The 17,139-nt window shown below is 40.5% G+C and overlaps 1 protein-coding gene across 21 annotated transcripts in view; it reads right to left on the reverse strand.

Moving 5' to 3' along the window:
- Positions 1-17,139, reverse strand: part of NAV2 (neuron navigator 2) — a 664,394-nt gene that overhangs the window by 17,390 nt on the left and 629,865 nt on the right. For all 21 annotated transcript variants that reach the window (XR_010600575.1, XM_065592583.1, XM_065592584.1 and 18 more), the window contains 5 exons: positions 10,513-10,596; positions 9,541-9,652; positions 8,685-8,830; positions 6,015-6,187; positions 1,232-1,385 (listed from right to left, as the gene is read on the reverse strand). Coding sequence is in view for 20 of the 21 variants with exons in the window: in XM_065592583.1 (XP_065448655.1) it covers positions 1,232-1,385; positions 6,015-6,187; positions 8,685-8,830; positions 9,541-9,652; positions 10,513-10,596 (669 nt within the window). In the remaining variant the exon portion in view is untranslated. The remainder of the gene's footprint in view (positions 1-1,231; positions 1,386-6,014; positions 6,188-8,684; positions 8,831-9,540; positions 9,653-10,512; positions 10,597-17,139) is intronic.

A 17,139-nucleotide genomic window follows, 5' to 3' on the forward strand; every position in this document is an offset into this window, starting at 1 on the left:
CAAAATCCCTTTGAAAAACCTGTATACTAAGAAGTCTAAGGGGCATGCACTTTGTAGTGACCGTAGGCCAAGTGTACACACACGCACACATCAGGGGCTCCTTGTGTTCCTCCATTCCATCCCACAAGCTCCTTGTGTGCCATCCTCCTATCCCTGGGAGAAATATTCCTGGGATTCCCTGAAATCTCTCTCCCTGCCAGGGGTTATGTGCACCGCTCCACTTCCCCTCCTCTCCTTTCTGGGTTCCCCATTCTCTCTTTTCAAGGCAGAGGCTCAGCGTGTGTCCCAATTCCCCCTTACACCTGTACCATGGTTCTTCAATCTCCCCTTCCTGCCAGAGGTTCTTGTATCCCCTTTCGCTCTATTGACATTCTCCCACATGCTGGAGGCTTTGTGTGCATTCACCCCTCTACCATACCAGGATCCCACAGTCTCTCCCAGACCAGGGATTCTGTGTGTCTCCCATTTCCAATCTCCGATTTCAGGGTTCCCCAATCTCCCCTATACCGGGGCTGTGTGCCCTCCAGTTCTAGGAGTCCTCCCCCTACTCCTCCCTCCATTTCCAGGGGTCCCACATCCTCCTCACCATGTCAGGGTTGTGTACATGTTCCCATTTCCCCTTGTACCGACCATTTCTCCCTAGAGGTAACACCCTAGTTGGCCAAGCTTGCAAAGGCCTCATACTCAACTCAGAAATACTGTCCCTCATCTCCTCCTTTTGAATTTTCAATGTTCCCCCAAATCAACAGCATTCTGGCCACTGATGCCTAGAATATTCCCTGAAATGTCTGAATTGATTGGATGCAGCATTCAAACATTATTGTGTTACATACGGACTGAAAGAGAAATGCCGTTAAGTGTAAGGCTTTTGCAAGTTCATCTAATGAAAATCCTTTACATTCTGATAAAAGTTTCCCAAGGCACACTACACATCACTTCCCATTGACATGCAGTCACCCCTGGGTAGAGCATGGCAACTGGCTAAATGACCACTGGTGGTGGATTAAGTGATTTCTTTAAACAAGTAGCTTGTAAGATTGAAAGCGTAATACCAGAGGTGTGGGTTACCATGTCTACATTGGTGAGAAGAGCTGAGGGACCTTCAATGGCCATGAGGCCTCAGTGGACCTTGATTTTACACATCCTCTGAAATTATGTTGTGGTGGACTGTTCAGTCCTTAACAGATAAAAGCAAATTTTTTTTTTTTTTTGGTTTTTATTCCATTCCTACCTGCATCCTGTTCATGGCCTCCCGAAGCTGGTCTAGCTGGTGGGCAGAGCTAAGGGCCTCCAGACGAATATCAGTCAGCTTCATCTCTTTGTCTCTTAGCTCGTTGCGTAACTGCATGACTGTTTCAGCTTCACTGTCAGTACATTCAGAAATACTGGGAAAGGTTGTAAAACAGTCAGTTAACCAGAGAGTTTGGGAGCATTGCTTCCAAATGCTGTTTCAGAGTATTTCATTAATAAAGCAAAAACAATTTTCTCTGATTCAGCAAGATGTGCTTGATGGAGAAAAATCAGTTGCCGCTTACAGCACCAATGAGGACATAGATAAAGTTCTACATAGAAGTTTTTGCCCCACTTTCTCCTCAATTCTAAAATACTGATATAAAATTCCTGCAAAATTTTGCCCCATTGTCTCTCTGGTTATCTATGTCTGATTTGTTATTCCTTGAGATTTTCTCACCTAATTATCTGATATTAACATTAAAACGCCCTTTTCTCCAATTCTTGAATACTGATGAATATAAAATCCTTGCAAATTTTGCTAATTTTCTCTCTAATTATCATATACGGATATAAAATACACTCAAATTTTACCTTTTTATATGTGTCAACTATGGCTATAAAATCCCTCAACCTTTTCTACCTTCCTCTAATTTGTGACAATGGATCTCATATTCGTACCCTTTTCTTTTTAATCACTGAACACTGATATCAAATTTCAGTTTTTACCATTTCTCATGTAATTACCAAGTACTGATTTGAAAAAAATCCACTTAGGTTTGGAGGCGTTCCCCATATATTTTAAATGCTGCCCCCCCACTTCTTTTTTGGAGTGAACCTGTTGTCCTGAGTCATTCTCCACTGGAGGTACCGAGGGATTAAATTCCCTCCCCCAGCTTCCCCTGATCAGACCCATGGGCCCACCCAGCCCAGTATCTGCTGACCTTTATACTGATAAACTGGAGAGGGTTCACAAGAATGATTCAAGGATTAGAAAACATGCCTTATAGTGATAGACTCAAAAAGCTCAATCTATTTAGCTTAACAAAGAGGTTAACGGGGATGACTTGATTACAGTTTATAAGTATCTATACAGGAAACAAATATTTAATAATGGACCCTTCAGTCTAGCAGAGAAAGGTATAAACAACTAGGGTGACCAGACGTCCCGATTTTATCGGGACTGTCCCGATATTTCCTTCTTTGTCCCGAAGTTCGGTCGGGACACTGGACAAAAAAGCAATTTTGCCCTCCGCTCCGGCGCTCATGCCCCCCCCCCCGATTCTGCCCCCTCCTTCCCCCATTGGATCCCTCCATGGAGGGAGGAGGTTAGGAGGAGGGATGTGTGGAGGGGGGATGGAGGGAGGAGGGTCGGGCATCTACCAGGAGCGTGGGAGGGGAAGGGAAAGTTGCCGCGGCTGCCGGGGGCTAGCTGGGCATGGCCCGGGCTGCATGCAGGCAGCAGCCGGGGCTGGCTCTTGCCTGGGTGGGCAGCGCGGACCGGGGGCGTGGGCCGCTGGAGACACGCGGCAGAGAGGGGCTGCGGGGACGAGACTTGTCCCAGGCGGGGCGGCCAGCGGACAGGGGCGAGGGACCAGCCGGGGTCCCCATAACCCATAAACTTCCCCGCCGCTGCCAGGGAGCCCCGCGCCTCTCCTGCTCGGCTGTGCTCCAGTGGCTCGCCCTGCCGGGAAGGAGCCACTGGAGCGCAGCCGAGCGGGAGAGGCATGGGGCTCCCTGCCGGCGGCAGGACGCGCCACATGTGCCCACGGCGGGCTGGGGGGCGGGAGGCTCTGCGGGGCCGGGAAAAGCCCTGGCTCCCGCCCATTGCCCAGCCTGGAGCCCCGGGGAGCCCCTCGGGAGACCGGCCGCCGCTGTGGCTCGGCTGTGCCAGCCCCGGCTCCCTTCACGCCTGCGCCGCGCCGCCCCCGGGGTCCCCGGCTCACATGCACCGCCGCTGCCCCACGGCCAGCCCCGGGCTCGGGGGCTCCTGCAGCCACTTCCATGGGAGAGACAGCTTTGTGCCTGCCCGGTCCCGCTACAGGGCTCTGCCTCCTTGCACCCATCCAGCCTGTGCCCTGCCCGGGTCCCCACTGGAGCCATACACCCTCGCCCACCCGGACTTCTTTGTTTCCCAGCACTTCTTCTCAGTCCCCCCCCCCGATGCCCTCTTTATCCCCAGCCCCCTCTGCATCAGGGCCACCTTTTGCCCTGGGGTGGGCAGCGCGTGCGGCCGGCATGGCTGGGGCCTGCTAATGCCCCCTGCCCCTGCGAAACTGCTTTTTTTTTTTTTTTTTTTGCTCTGCCGCCATTTTTTTTTGCTCGGGCCCCCCGCGTCCCGATATTTCATCCCTGTGATCTGGTCACCCTATAAACAACCCAATGGCCGGAAGTGAAAGCTAGACAAATTCAGACTGAAAAAACATTTTTAGCAGTGAAAGTAATTAACCACTGGAACAATTTACCAAGTGTCATGGTGGATTCTGCATCACCGACAATTTTAAATTCAAGATAATTTTTTTTTTAAAGAGATGTGCTAGCAATTATTTTGGGCAAGTTCTATGGCCTGTGTTATACAGGAGGTCAGACTAGATGATCTAATGGTCCCTTCTGGTCTTGGGATCTATGACTCTATGAACCTATGACTCAAACATCAGAAACTGTCTCTACCAGCACAGGAATTATTCTTTGAGGGTAATAAGATTAGCACATGAAACTAAATTCTGGCCATTACCGATCCTTGGATAACATTAGTATTTATTTCAAAGTAGTCGTCATGCAGGAAATCTTTTAAATGCAAAAAATCCAAATAAATTAAGGAAGTACAGAGAGTAGCAGCAGTCACTTGGAGATTGATGAGTTTACAGAAAGATTTAAAGCTCAACAGGTGTGCACAGCTGGGCTTCCCTGAATGATTCTGGAGGGCTTCGGAACCCTACACCTATTCAGACATGATAAATTCCTGCTCGCTTTAAACCACTCACGCGTAAAAGTTTATTTTGATGGCATTTTTGTTGTTCTCCCCCAAGACACTGGGTGAACAGCCTTTCCGCACATACATTTTCTGGAAGATTGCCATGCTGCCTCTTCACTCTGCTAGCCCTTCTCTTTCACTCTGCCTGAGCCTTTTACTCAATGCAAAGCGATTAAGCAGATTGAAGCTGATGTTCAGGTGCACGAGTTTGTACATAGGAAGATCACCACCAGACCTGTATGCTTTCAGGGAGGTTTCAGTTTAAAATGTCTCTGCCTAAATTCCTAAGTAATGAGCAAAGGTTTCCCTCCCATCAGAAAACAAATAAACCAAAACATGTACACCTCACTCATACTGGTGCCCTCCCCACAGATGAAGTATTTGACCTTTTCTCAATTCATCTCTAGCCCATTGGCTCTCCAGATACTTGTCAAGACTAGCCATATTCACAGCGTATTTTGATTGACAGATATAATCAAAAAAAGATATGATAAATTTCAACATTAAAAGCTGGCTTTAAGCTTTGCCTATTCTATAGTATTATGGGCTGAGGTTGCTTGAAAGTGATGATGATGATGCAATTAAGAGGTAGAAGAACCGTGACCTTTAAATGTGGTGGGGGGGATTATTTCGTGCTAGCAACATCTTATTGCCATTGTTCTCTTGAATCATACCTCCTTACATGGAAACAAATGATGGGAAACTTCAAGTTTGGATACTATTCAAATGTATTTGATCTGAAATCAATCTGGAAGTCTCATGAGACAGGATCTTTTACAATATTTTCAATGCTTCCTGATTTCAGCTAGGTGGTATCTCTATTTCTACTGATCCAAATCAAAGTGAAGAAGTTAGTGATGCACTGTAATTATAAAACAGCTTTACAAGGTTCTCTCAGCACTTTATAAACATTAATTTATTCTCAAAACACCTCTCTGAAGGAGGGACCATTAACCTCATTTTACAAATTGTCAAACTGAAGCAGAGAGAGATTATGTGGTTTGCTCAAGGTCCTGTAGCGAGTCAAATGACAGAGTGGAGAATTGGGCTTTTGGCATAAATGTTTGAAACAATTCTTATCGTTACTTGAACTAGTTCAACCACTTTGAAATTAAACTCTTCTCTGAAGCTTATAGCAATGTGTGTTGTCTTTACTTAACAGAAAATATGAAATTCCAGATGCCAACCTGTGTTGGAACAGCTGATAGCACGAGGAGAAGTTTCAATTAGTTCTGCAGTCCAAGATCACTTTGGTTGCAATTACTTCCCTTACACGGTGAAAATATTGAATTGCTCTATAGAAGAGAGTTGATGTCTTTTGGCTTCATAGAGTATTATGGTTAAGATGCTGGATTGGGACTCAGGATATATGTTCCCAGCTCTGCCACAGACTTCCTGTGACTCCCCTGGCAAGTCATCTAATCTCTCTGTACTCCTGCTGTAAAATAGGGATAATACTACTACCACTTCCTTTCTTTCACCTTTGGTTTACCTTATCTACTTAGATTGTGAAATCTTCGGGGCAGACATTAGGTGAAATCCTGGCTTCAGAGAAGTCAGTGGGAAAACACTGAGTTCAGAATTTCACCCAGAACTGTGTGAATGTATGTGTATATATGTATGGCAAAATGGGGCTCCAATCTCATCTTGGGGTAATATCACTAAATAATATATGACACTCCTCATTCCATTAGCTCATCCAGTCCTATTTCTCTGTCAATGCAGGACTGCTTCTTACAGTACATTTCCTACTGTTGCATTTCCAAACCACTCATTTTAAGAAATTTTTAAAAATAAAAACGACACTTACAGAGAATTGGAATGAGAAGCTCTGAGCAACGGGGTAGAAACAGTTGAGCCATTGTGTGGTAGCTTTGGTGATGAAGGTAATGACGAATCAGTCATCTCCTCAATATCTGAATGAGAAGATGCTGACTTGGGGGATTTCTTTTTACCAAATGCTTGCTTGAAGGAGCTGCGTAACTGAAACAACAAAACCATAACAGTAGAGACATCATAAAGAATGCATCTAAGCAATAAATTAAGCCACAAAGTAAAAACTCTAGCATGCAAATCTTTCCAACAAAATGGCAACAAATACTTCACATTAATCTTAGCCATTTTATAAGATTAATAAGGGAATCTAGAATAAGCTCTTGAAAGGGCTAGATGTTGATGCCTCCTGTTTTTAGAGTGTCTCCCTCACAACAAATACTGAATTCCATTCAGCACAAGAAACTTTGTAACAATGTTATTGCAACTTGCAGTTATAAAGCAACATGGCTCAGACAAGGTTACTGATGCTGATAGGGTTAGTCATGTAAATGGATGGGTTAGCTTTGTATTTTATAGTTTAAAGTAGGTCTTCCTTACCTCATTGACCTGCCAGAGGAAGCGCAAGCAAAAGGGAAGGGGGAAGGAAAAAAGACAAGTTTTAACAGAGAAAGCCAGTGACGGGGAAAGCTTTGGATCTCAGACAAACATGACCAATAAACAACAAACACACCAGAAATAATTTTAAACAGGAATCAGAGTACATGGAACTATATTCTCTAAAAATTCGAACACATGGTCATTTCACATCACATGGGGGATGGCACACAGATCTGAATCTCGATACTGCCTAAATTTTATTTTCTCCTTGGCTAATAATCTCTTAACTGAGTTGGTGAGGCACCGGTATTATGTCTTCCTTCAAGGGATAAATATTTCATCAGATTAAAATATTCAGCTTCTCTACCTATCCGCAACTAGTAAGTCCTTTGAATGGGAATCCGATTTACAAAACAACTGAAAAATCAAGCATGATTATGGCTAAACTGGTGGGTCACTGAGATCTCAGTTCATTACAAAAGTGTAACTCACATGTTTTATAGGTGAATAAGATTTTTTTTAATTGCACTAAGTTTTCAGTGGCAATATGTCTCTGAAGTACCTTTATTTTAGCCTGAAGGTAATGTTTCACTATGTAATTAGACATTCTGAGTTTAGAAAAGCCCTCACAAATATTTGTGAAATAAGCATTCTACATTCACTGGGTGCAACTTATGTCCAGTTTATAAATAAAGAATTAATTTTATATCCATTCTTCATTCTGCTATAATGTGCTCCTTTGATGAAATCCAGACACTATTCCTCTGTTTACCACAACTTCACTAAGACCCTATATATTCATCTTTTACACTATAAATAAATGTCCCCTAACCCACACTAAGAGTAGTTGAATGACAAATGAGATATGTAGCTTGGTGCTAGGATGAAATCTTCTAGACCATGGAAACATAAAATAACTAATAAAGTAGGACTGAAAAGATATGATGAGGTATTGATCATGACTGAGGGATTACTGATCATATAGCGGATGTGAAAAAGACTCATTAACTGTTTACAAGGAGGAGAGAAATAAAGTCCACCTTGCCAGCACAGTGCCCCAACAAGTAACACACAAGACACCCTGTGAGGATTTGGAGAAGCCACTGTTTTCATTGAACCCAAGGTTTTGGACAATGGGGGGAGGGGAGAGAAAGTGTTATGATTAAAATATGGAAGTGAAACCATTGAGATAGAAAAGATACTTTAAAATGAGATTCTGTTCAAGTAAAATGTTGCAGTCTCATGGTACAAAGGGAGTTTCATACATAACCATAACAGGTATGATAATTTCAGAATAAACGTTCACAAGAGCAAACTATAACATTGTGTAGCAGCATATTTATAATTTCAGTGTGCTAAGGATCCAGGAACATTTACGTTGAGTGGGAAGGAGGGTGTGGACTGCTTTATTGACTACATTACGAGAACTAAGTATTTTAGTCCAAACAAAAACAAAGCTAATGTTACTACAGCAGCAATGGTCTAATTAAAAATGGAGTTTAATACTGTGTACCTTTCCTCCAGTGCATGGTACCTTGTATAGAACACATGATGAGCAAAGAAAGAGAAGTGGAAAGTGAAAGATGATTATTTTGAAACCTTTTGGAAGAAACTTCTATCACAAGAAAACTTGAAAAACTGATTTATTTGATTTAAAAATTTCATGGTAGCATTCAGAACACAGCCCAAGTTAAAATGGAATGAATGCACTCAGAAGAGGAAGGCAATATGAGCTAAGAGGCTTAATCTTCCTTCATTGTGAATTTGTTTCATTTAATGTATGTACTTGGAGTTTTCTCTAATGTTTTACACTAATAGACTAGACTATGTATGTCTCTTAGCCAGGACTAGTCTTTGAAAGATACAACAACTACAGGTTTTATGACTGGCTTTTTGGCTAGTGAAGATACCATTCTTTTCCATGCCGAGAGCCAGCACAAGCATAGGCATCACTTAAGATTCACGTATGTCTTCAAAATAGGGCTTAGGGTTGAGTTAAGTGGTGCATAGTCCTTGTGCTGACCTGATGCACAAGGGTGAATTTTAACCTGGATGTTCATAGGACAATTTTATATTCATTTCACACAATCTCCTGAAGTACACTCACCCAGTTCTTCCTCTTCTTTTTCTTTGAATCACTCTCGATGTTGCTTCCCACGCTGGAGTGACTAGTAGCACTGTTAATACTAGAGACACTATCTGAAGAGTGTTGCCTTCTGATTCGCAGGTCAGCAGGTTGGGCAGTCCCAGTACCTGAATGTTAACAGCAACATAGTCAAATTTACTGGAGACATTTCAGTATCTCCACTGGTCACTTATCCCGACAAAAATGTTTCAGGAATTAAGCGCATTTAGAATCACTTGCACAAAATGATGCATTGCATAGTTCACAGCAATATTCCTTGTTTCTCATGGTGCAATTAATATTTCACATATGAGCCTGCAAACCTTTCCTCATGCAAATAGTCCCAATTTAAGTCAGTGAGACAAGTAATGTGAGGGAAACTTTGCAGGATCAGGCCCTTGCTTTGCACTGGAAAAAAAAACATAAAAAAAAACAACAATCAGGTAATTACTTAGAGATTTCACAGTATCTGCAACTCTCAGAAGGGGGATTCTGTTCCTTTATTGTGCTGCTGTGCAGAGATGAGAATTATGAAATGCTTACAGTGAATTTGAGCCACATAGCAACTGCAGATAGCAAAGTTTTGTTAAACTGCTTATTAGACAGCACAGGAGAGTCTGATAACAGTTTATTTAAATAGAAGGGACCAATGAAAATCATAGGGCTCTACTGAGATACAAATGTATACATCTCCATGTTACATCGAATCAGGAGCAAATACAGTTGATGATATATACAAAGCCAGTCTCTGGCAAGGTAAATTGCATCAGATATTACCAAGAGGACTAATGTCTCAGGAGTGCTACACTGCTGTTAAAAGTAGAGTTTGTCTCTTTACCTTTGCAGGTGAGCTCAGGTGTGTTAATTACTCCATTAATGGCAGCTTGGGCAGCAGCATTCTGCTTTTTCAGGAGTTCAATGGTTCTCCTTAACTCATTCAGTTCTGAATCCTGAAATGAAAAAGAAACCAATGAGATGTCTATACATTTCGATTCCATGCAAGTATTCCCAGGCAGCCTCCTTTCAGTCTTGGTTTAGGTGCTTGGTGAATGGTCTGGGAGTGCATAAGAAATGTGCTGAGGCTTGGTGTATATTGTACGATTGACTGGAACTTGAAAGCATTACTTTCTAAGGGCTCAGATGGTGTCATTCCACAATGTGGAGAAATTATTGTGCATTAGAGTAGCACTAAAAATTGGTGACTGTACATAGCGCAGTAATTTCTAATAGTGTTTTTACTGGATATATGCATGTATGTGTTGGGAAGAAGATAAACTGTACAAAAAAGCAATAATTAGCGCTTCTTTTGTTCCAAGCAACTTACAGTCATTATCTAATCAGTCCTCACAACACCCCATGAGGTAAGCAAGCAATTTTACAGGTGCGGAAACCGAGGCAGAAAGGTTATGTGATTTGCCCAAAGCTACAAAGGAAGTCACAATGTCAGAAATGGAAATAGAACTTAGGAAAGATCCAAATTCCCATTCTTGTGCTGTGTCCCACCAATCACAAGCACAGTTTTATTTTAAAATACAAATAAAATGATTATCCTCTTTCAAAAGACCGTAAGAATGGCCATACTGGGTCAGACCAATGTCCATCTAGCCCAGTATCCTGTCTTTGGACAGTGGCCAGTTCCAGATGCTTCCAAGGAAATGAACAGAACAGGGCAACTTACCGAGTTTGTAAGACAGGTTTGATAAAAACATCGCTACTGTGAATTAATTTTTAAAAATCACTTGATCCTCCTCCCCATTGGGATGTGTACATCTACACATACGCATACTGAACAAATGTTTCTCAAACTTGCCTTTTGTTCTGCTGTCATAGTCAGACTCTGTAGTCTAATAGTCATGTTTCCAAGGCTCTGCTCAAACGCTGCCACAAGGTGAGCCTGAAAATTAAATGACAATGTAGAATGAATACTGTTCTCTCCCCCAAATAAAAGTATGTGTTTAAGTATTTAAGAAATGTTATATGGCATCTTCCAGTGTTTGTTAACTAGATACCACTTAGAGAAGTAGAGAGGTTAGAGTAGGCTTGGCAAAATAGGAACAACTCTTGCCAAAAACATTTACAAACAAAACTTCTAGCAGTGACTTATGTGTGGGAGTGTCAGCAATGCCAGAAGGTAACAGTTTTGAAAATCCTCGAGCTTTGAGGCATAAACCAACCTCTGATTATCGGAGGTTAGCAGGAACCCTTCCTGGGGTGCAGATTATCCCACAATTGCCAACTGCAGTGTTTCTTCCTCTGGAGCAGTTGATACTGGTCATTGCTGGAGACAGGATACTAAGCTAGAAGGATCATTAGTCTGATCTGGCATGGCAATACTTAGGTTTCCTAAAGACATATTGCTTATAGTAAAGATATTCTTTACAGTTCTCCCTGATTAATATTCTACAACAATTTTTCACTATGAGATCAGTGGACGGAACAGGAATCTCACAAACGTACAGATAGATCAGCAAATAATTGCAATCTGTTCTGGACTGGAGATTTTATTTATTCTGAAAAGAAAATACAATCCTCCATATAGAGGATAACAGAGTGAGAACTGTTCTAGAGAAACTAGGAATAAAATGCCTTTGAAAAACACTGAGCCTCATAATAGGTCCAGTCCATTTTATGTATTTTTCATAGTAGTTTAAAGTTGCCTGGATTTCATTCTAACTGGGCAACTTTTATTCTGCTGCTTTGTTCAGCTGGAAAGAACCATTAGACCCAGTGTTGGAAATGTGAGACAACATCATTTAATTTTTTTTGTAAAGAACATTTCAAGGACTAAATTTTGTCCTTTGAATATTAAGGAACAATACAAAAGCAGATTGCTACCACCACAATCTCTATATAGACTAATAGTTTTCAGTACCTTTGCACTTCCAAAGCACCTCTTACCAGAGAGCCTCAAAGCATTTTACAAACAGTAAGTTTACAAACAGGTAGTTAAGTATTACTATAGACATTTCTCAGATGAGGAAACCGAGGCATAAAGAGGTTAAATGGTTTGTTCCAAGCCACAAAGCAAGTTTGTGACAGAGTGGGGAAGAGAACCCAGAAACCTTGACCCCCACTATCCCATTAGATGACAACATCTTGCTTTATTCATGAATTCTTTTACAAAAAAGATATAAAGACTCCATGGTGGCCATGATATGGTGAATTATTTTTGTTTACGGGTGGAAAAGGGAGAGTGAAAGATTAAAATAGGAGGAATAGGAGGGGTGTGAATACATGCAGGGGGAAAGAATCTCCAGGGCTCTGTCAATGACATGGAGGTCCCCCCTATTATTTAAACAATAGAATTAAATAATAAAGAAGTGGCTATATAAAAACCATACATAACGGCAGTGATGGAACTCTAAAGGGCATACGATGATGCTCTGAAGATGTACACACCAATGTCGTCTCTATGAAATATCCCAAACAATATGTATGAATTCTATGTCAGGTAAAATCAGAAACAGTCGCATCTTCCCTTTACTGAATTGCCATTAAAAATCAGCTGGGAAATCAGCCAGTAGAATGATTAAAAAATACTCCACAAAACATTTTAAATACTTCAGTTTCAGGATTTTAAAATATGACCAAAATTTGCAGGTTTCACATATAGCAACAGTTTGCAAACATGATATAATTTGATTTTAGTACGGCTTTTGACATGATATTCTCGTAAGCAAACTAGGGAAAGGTGGTTTAGATTAAATTACTATAAAGAAAGAGAACGGGTTGACAAACCATATTCAAATATTCAAAGAGTTGTTATCAATGGTTTACTATCAAATTGGGAGGATGTATCTAGTAGGGTCCTGCAGGTATCTGTCCTGGGTCTGGTACAACTCAATATTTTCATTAGTGACTTGGATAATGCAGTGGAAGAGTCTGCATATAAAATGTGAAGATGACAGCAAGATGGGAGGGGTTGCTAGTACTTTAGAGCACAGGATTAGAATTCAAAATGACCATGAAAAATTGGAGAATTGGTCTGAAATAAATGAGATGAAATTCAATAAAGACAAGTTCAAAGTATCACACTTAGGAAGGTAAAATCAAATGTACAACTACACAATGGGGAATAACTGGCTAAGCAGAGTACTGCAGAAAAAGACTAATACCACTCTGAGGTATATTAACAGGAGGGTCATATGCAATACCCAGATGTGACAGTGTACCCTTGTGTTCATCCTTTTTACAAAACTATAATAGATTTGTATGAAGTATGCATTGCGAGGTATCATTTGAAAACTCAAATCTGCTGAACATTATTGCCCTGGTAAAATATGTGTGGCAACATTGTATGTAGAGTTATAAAATTCTACTCTATAAGACATGTTCCAAGTCTGCGGAAACAACTTCAAACCAGTTTCCCAGACACAAAAGACAAACTCATGTCTCAGCCAGGTCTCAACATAATCATATGGACTATCACCTGATTAAGCGATCATTCTTTGGTAGGAAGAAAGGTGTGAGCAAGAAATTTACATCTTGGCAATGGAACAGCTGGGGGTTCCCTTGTACACAGACTGGCTGTTGCCTGAACCCCAGCGGGAGATGATTCTCAAAGTGGAGGAAAAAGATATAAAAATGAGCAAACACCTCTCTCCCCTTATCTCTACTCACATCATCAACAACATTTGAAAGAGAATGAAAGCATGATTGAACTGGGGGAGGGGTCTTGACAGAGGAGGAATCCAGCCAGACTGCTATAAGCATATGGTGAGAGAAACCTTTTTGCTTTGAATTCACTTAGCTTGATAAATTAGATATTAGTTATTTCTTTGTAACTAATTCTGACTTTTATGCTTCATTGCTTGTAATCACTTAAAATCTATCTTTCTGTAGTTGTTAAACTTGTCTTATTGTTTTATCTATGCCAGTGTGTTGGGATTGAAATGTTTAGGAAGCTTCATTTGAGATAACAATTTTTGTGTATATCATTTTCTATTAATGAAGTGACGGACCTTATATAAGCTCGTATTGTCCAGGAAGGTACTGGGCAGTACAAAAAACACATTTCTAGGGAAAAGTCTGGGACTCGGAATTTGCTGGTGTCACTCTGCAATATAATTCAAGAGTGGTTAGCTCAGAGCACTCATATAACTCAGCTAGGAATCATTTACATGCTGGAGGGTGTGAGTGTGTGTGTAAAAAGCACCTTAAAGACTAACAGATGTATTGGAGCATAAGCTTTCAGGGGTGAATACCCACTTCGTCAGATGCGTGTGTGTGTGTGTGTGTGAGAGAGAGAGAGAGAGAGAGAGAGAGAGAGAGAGAGAGAGAGAGAGAGAGAGAGAAGGCCAGGAGTGGTTGTTCTCTCAGCAAAGCAGTGTAAAAGGCACCCCGGGTTGGAGAATTAAGGGGACACAGCTGTCCATTAATCCAGAATATACCTGGGAATGTCACATTGGGAGGTAATCGTCCCATGCTACTCAGCTCTGGTGAGACCTCAGCTAGAGTACTGTTTCTAGTTTTGGGCCCTACACTTTAAGAAAGATGTTGACAAACTGGTATGTGTCCAAAGGAGGGCAACAAAAATAAGATTGAGAAAACATGACATGGGGGGAGGGTTAAAAAAATTGGATATTTTTAGTCCTGAGAGAAGAAGACTGAGGGGGAACCTGATAATCTTCAAATATGTTAAAGGCTGTTATTAAGAGCAATGGTGAAGGTAGGACAAGAAATAATGAGCTTAAACGGCAGCAAGAGAGATTTACATTAGGTATTAGGAAAAACTTTCTAACTCTAAAACTAGTTAAATACTGGAATAGGCTTCCAAGGAAGGTAGCGGAATCCTCGTCAATGGAGGATTTTAAAAACAGGTTAGACAAATCCAGTCAGTGATGCGTTAGGTATACATGATCCTGCCTCAGCACAGGGTAGATGACCTGTCAAGGTCCCTTGCAGACCTACATTTCTATGATTCTATGCCACGTTTCTCATAAATATTAAGTGCACAGATACAACTGTGACAATAATATGCTTTTGAAGGGGGAAGGCAATGATTAAGTTTGCTGGCAAAAGCTAGTGACTGCACATATAGCTGCTGCTGGCTTCTGTTTGACCAGCCATTATCTTCAAAAATTGTTAAAATGTAGTTAGAGTATCAATTTCTAAGACAAAACTAAATTCCAAATGCATTTTTCACAGCTGCTTTTAAGTCAAGCTACAAAAGCGCTATCACACATTGATGTGTTAATCTTACCTTAAAAGAAATACTCACCAGAGAGAGAGTGAGAGCTTTTGTCAAATGAATTATTTATTAATCTATTTATAAACTAAAAGTGTAGGGGTTTAAAAAAAACTCTTATCCCAGATAGGCTTGTAGACACTCAGCAAAATAACAGGGCACTGTGGAATTTTACAAGCAAATAGTCTAAAGCAAAAGTCCATTACCAGGATTTTTCCATTTCTTACCAACCCTTCATTCTAACTATGTAGAATATTAAAATCAGAGCTGTACAGAGCTTAATATTTTAGATCTCTATTAATATTTTACTAGAAAATCTACAAAGTTAAATAAAAAACAATACACTGCTAAGTAACTAATTAACCAACTCACAGAAATGCTTAGAAACAAATATTAAACTTGAGTTGGATAATTATCCTTTCCTTAGATAGGATAGTCAATAATTCATCTGCAGTATTCATAATATAAGTGTCTTAAGAAAACAAGATTGAACCTTACTAGCCTGCAGCTTGATTTTGGTAACAGAGGCTGAGAATCTTTTCCTACTGCCGAATAGGGAGAATATTGCAAGTCAGTTTAGGTCCAACATGTCTTTTTTGCATAGAAGGATAATGGTTGAGGCCAGGCCAGTGTGAAGGAGTTGCCAATTTACTAGAGAATTGCAGAGCTCACATTTTGCATTCAGCTAAAGAGTTCTTCAGAAAAGTTTAAGGCTGATGGAGATGCCATCAAAAGGAGGGCCAGAAGAACCATTGACTAAATATCATTCCAGGAATTCCAGATGTTCAGACCAGTTTTTCTTCATGTTTTCCTATTTCCATGGAATGCAACATTATATTAAAAATATAGTTCAGGCTTGAAAATAAAATAACTGATGCTAATAGAAAATGATGCAACATCCTTCAAATTTCCTCATTTTCAGGTCTTCCATATGAAGTTCAACTGTTTTCCCCCTTCATTACTACTGACATCCACTATCACTTCAAAATGCGTATTTTCAGCTTCGAAAAGCAAGCAAGTAGAAGTGCAAAATCCTCCACTGTATAAATAAGGAATGAACTTTGAACTGTTTTCCTCAACTTTCCATTAGAGGTATTCATGTAGCTAAAATCATTTTACCACTAATGTTTAAAGTTGCTGTAAATTTGCCAAATTGACTTGGAAATGGTTGCTCTTCAATTAAATAATAATTCTGTAATATTCTCACTTTCTTGCACATCCACCAAGAAAACGAAAATATTGGAGCTCAGTTTGCCTTGAGATAAGAGAAGTGCTATGGTCCCTGAATTTAAATGGCTGCAGTGCAAATATGTGAATCTCCCTAAGGTTTTGTACTGAGAATATAGGGTTTGACAGTAGAGATAAGCCAGTATGAAGAGGACTGAACAGATACCAACATGTGGGCAATTGGAAGTTCTGTATTTCTGTAGAGTTTCTGCAGTTGTCTAGATGACACTTTTATAGACTCATAAATGCAAGTGCTGTTACAATGTATACAGAATACTCAGTGCACTATCAACACAGGAAATAATTATCTAGGATATTTTAAATGACTGGTGATCAGTGTGATAACCAACCGCCTCTAACAGCAAAGGAAATCCTGCTTCTCTAGAGTCATACATAATAATATTTGTCATTAGTACTCTGCAACATATTATAATGTTGACTGCAACATATTATAATACAATACTATATGCTGTATTGAGAAAAACACGAATTTTCTAAAGTTGTACAAGTCTAAACTATAGGGGCTGCGGGGGCGAGGAGGAGAAAAGTGCTAACAGTAAGTCTACAGCTGCTTTAAATTAGGAAAGGCATGAAGGTTATCAGCCATATATCTTCAACTTGTAAATTCAACATTCACTTCCTATCTACCCCAGTTTATTATGAAAGGAGGGTTTTGATCTCTTTGTCCAGATGATGTCTGGAATTGGCAGCTGTAACCACTGAAGACCTATTCTCTGAGAGGTACCTGTCCAGTCTCATTGCTTGAAGCTAAATAAAGAGAAATATTTCTGTTATACACTTCTACCTTGTCTTCACAATGGTACATAATCCACGTCGTTATAAATTGCAGGAGTTAGGTCTCACAGGATGGAGTTTCCATCTTAAATCAGTTTTAATTCTAACTTTGAACTGTGAGGGAGGCTTTTATTTTTAATAAATTGCCGTGTTTAGCCCAAGGAAAGCAAAATCCTCAAAATCTTAACACTTTGCTCATTGTCCATTTTTCAGGACCCATTTCCCTTA

The sequence above is a fragment of the Chrysemys picta genome, chromosome 4 (assembly GCF_011386835.1).
Source record: "Chrysemys picta bellii isolate R12L10 chromosome 4, ASM1138683v2, whole genome shotgun sequence".
NCBI lineage: Eukaryota > Metazoa > Chordata > Testudines > Emydidae > Chrysemys > Chrysemys picta.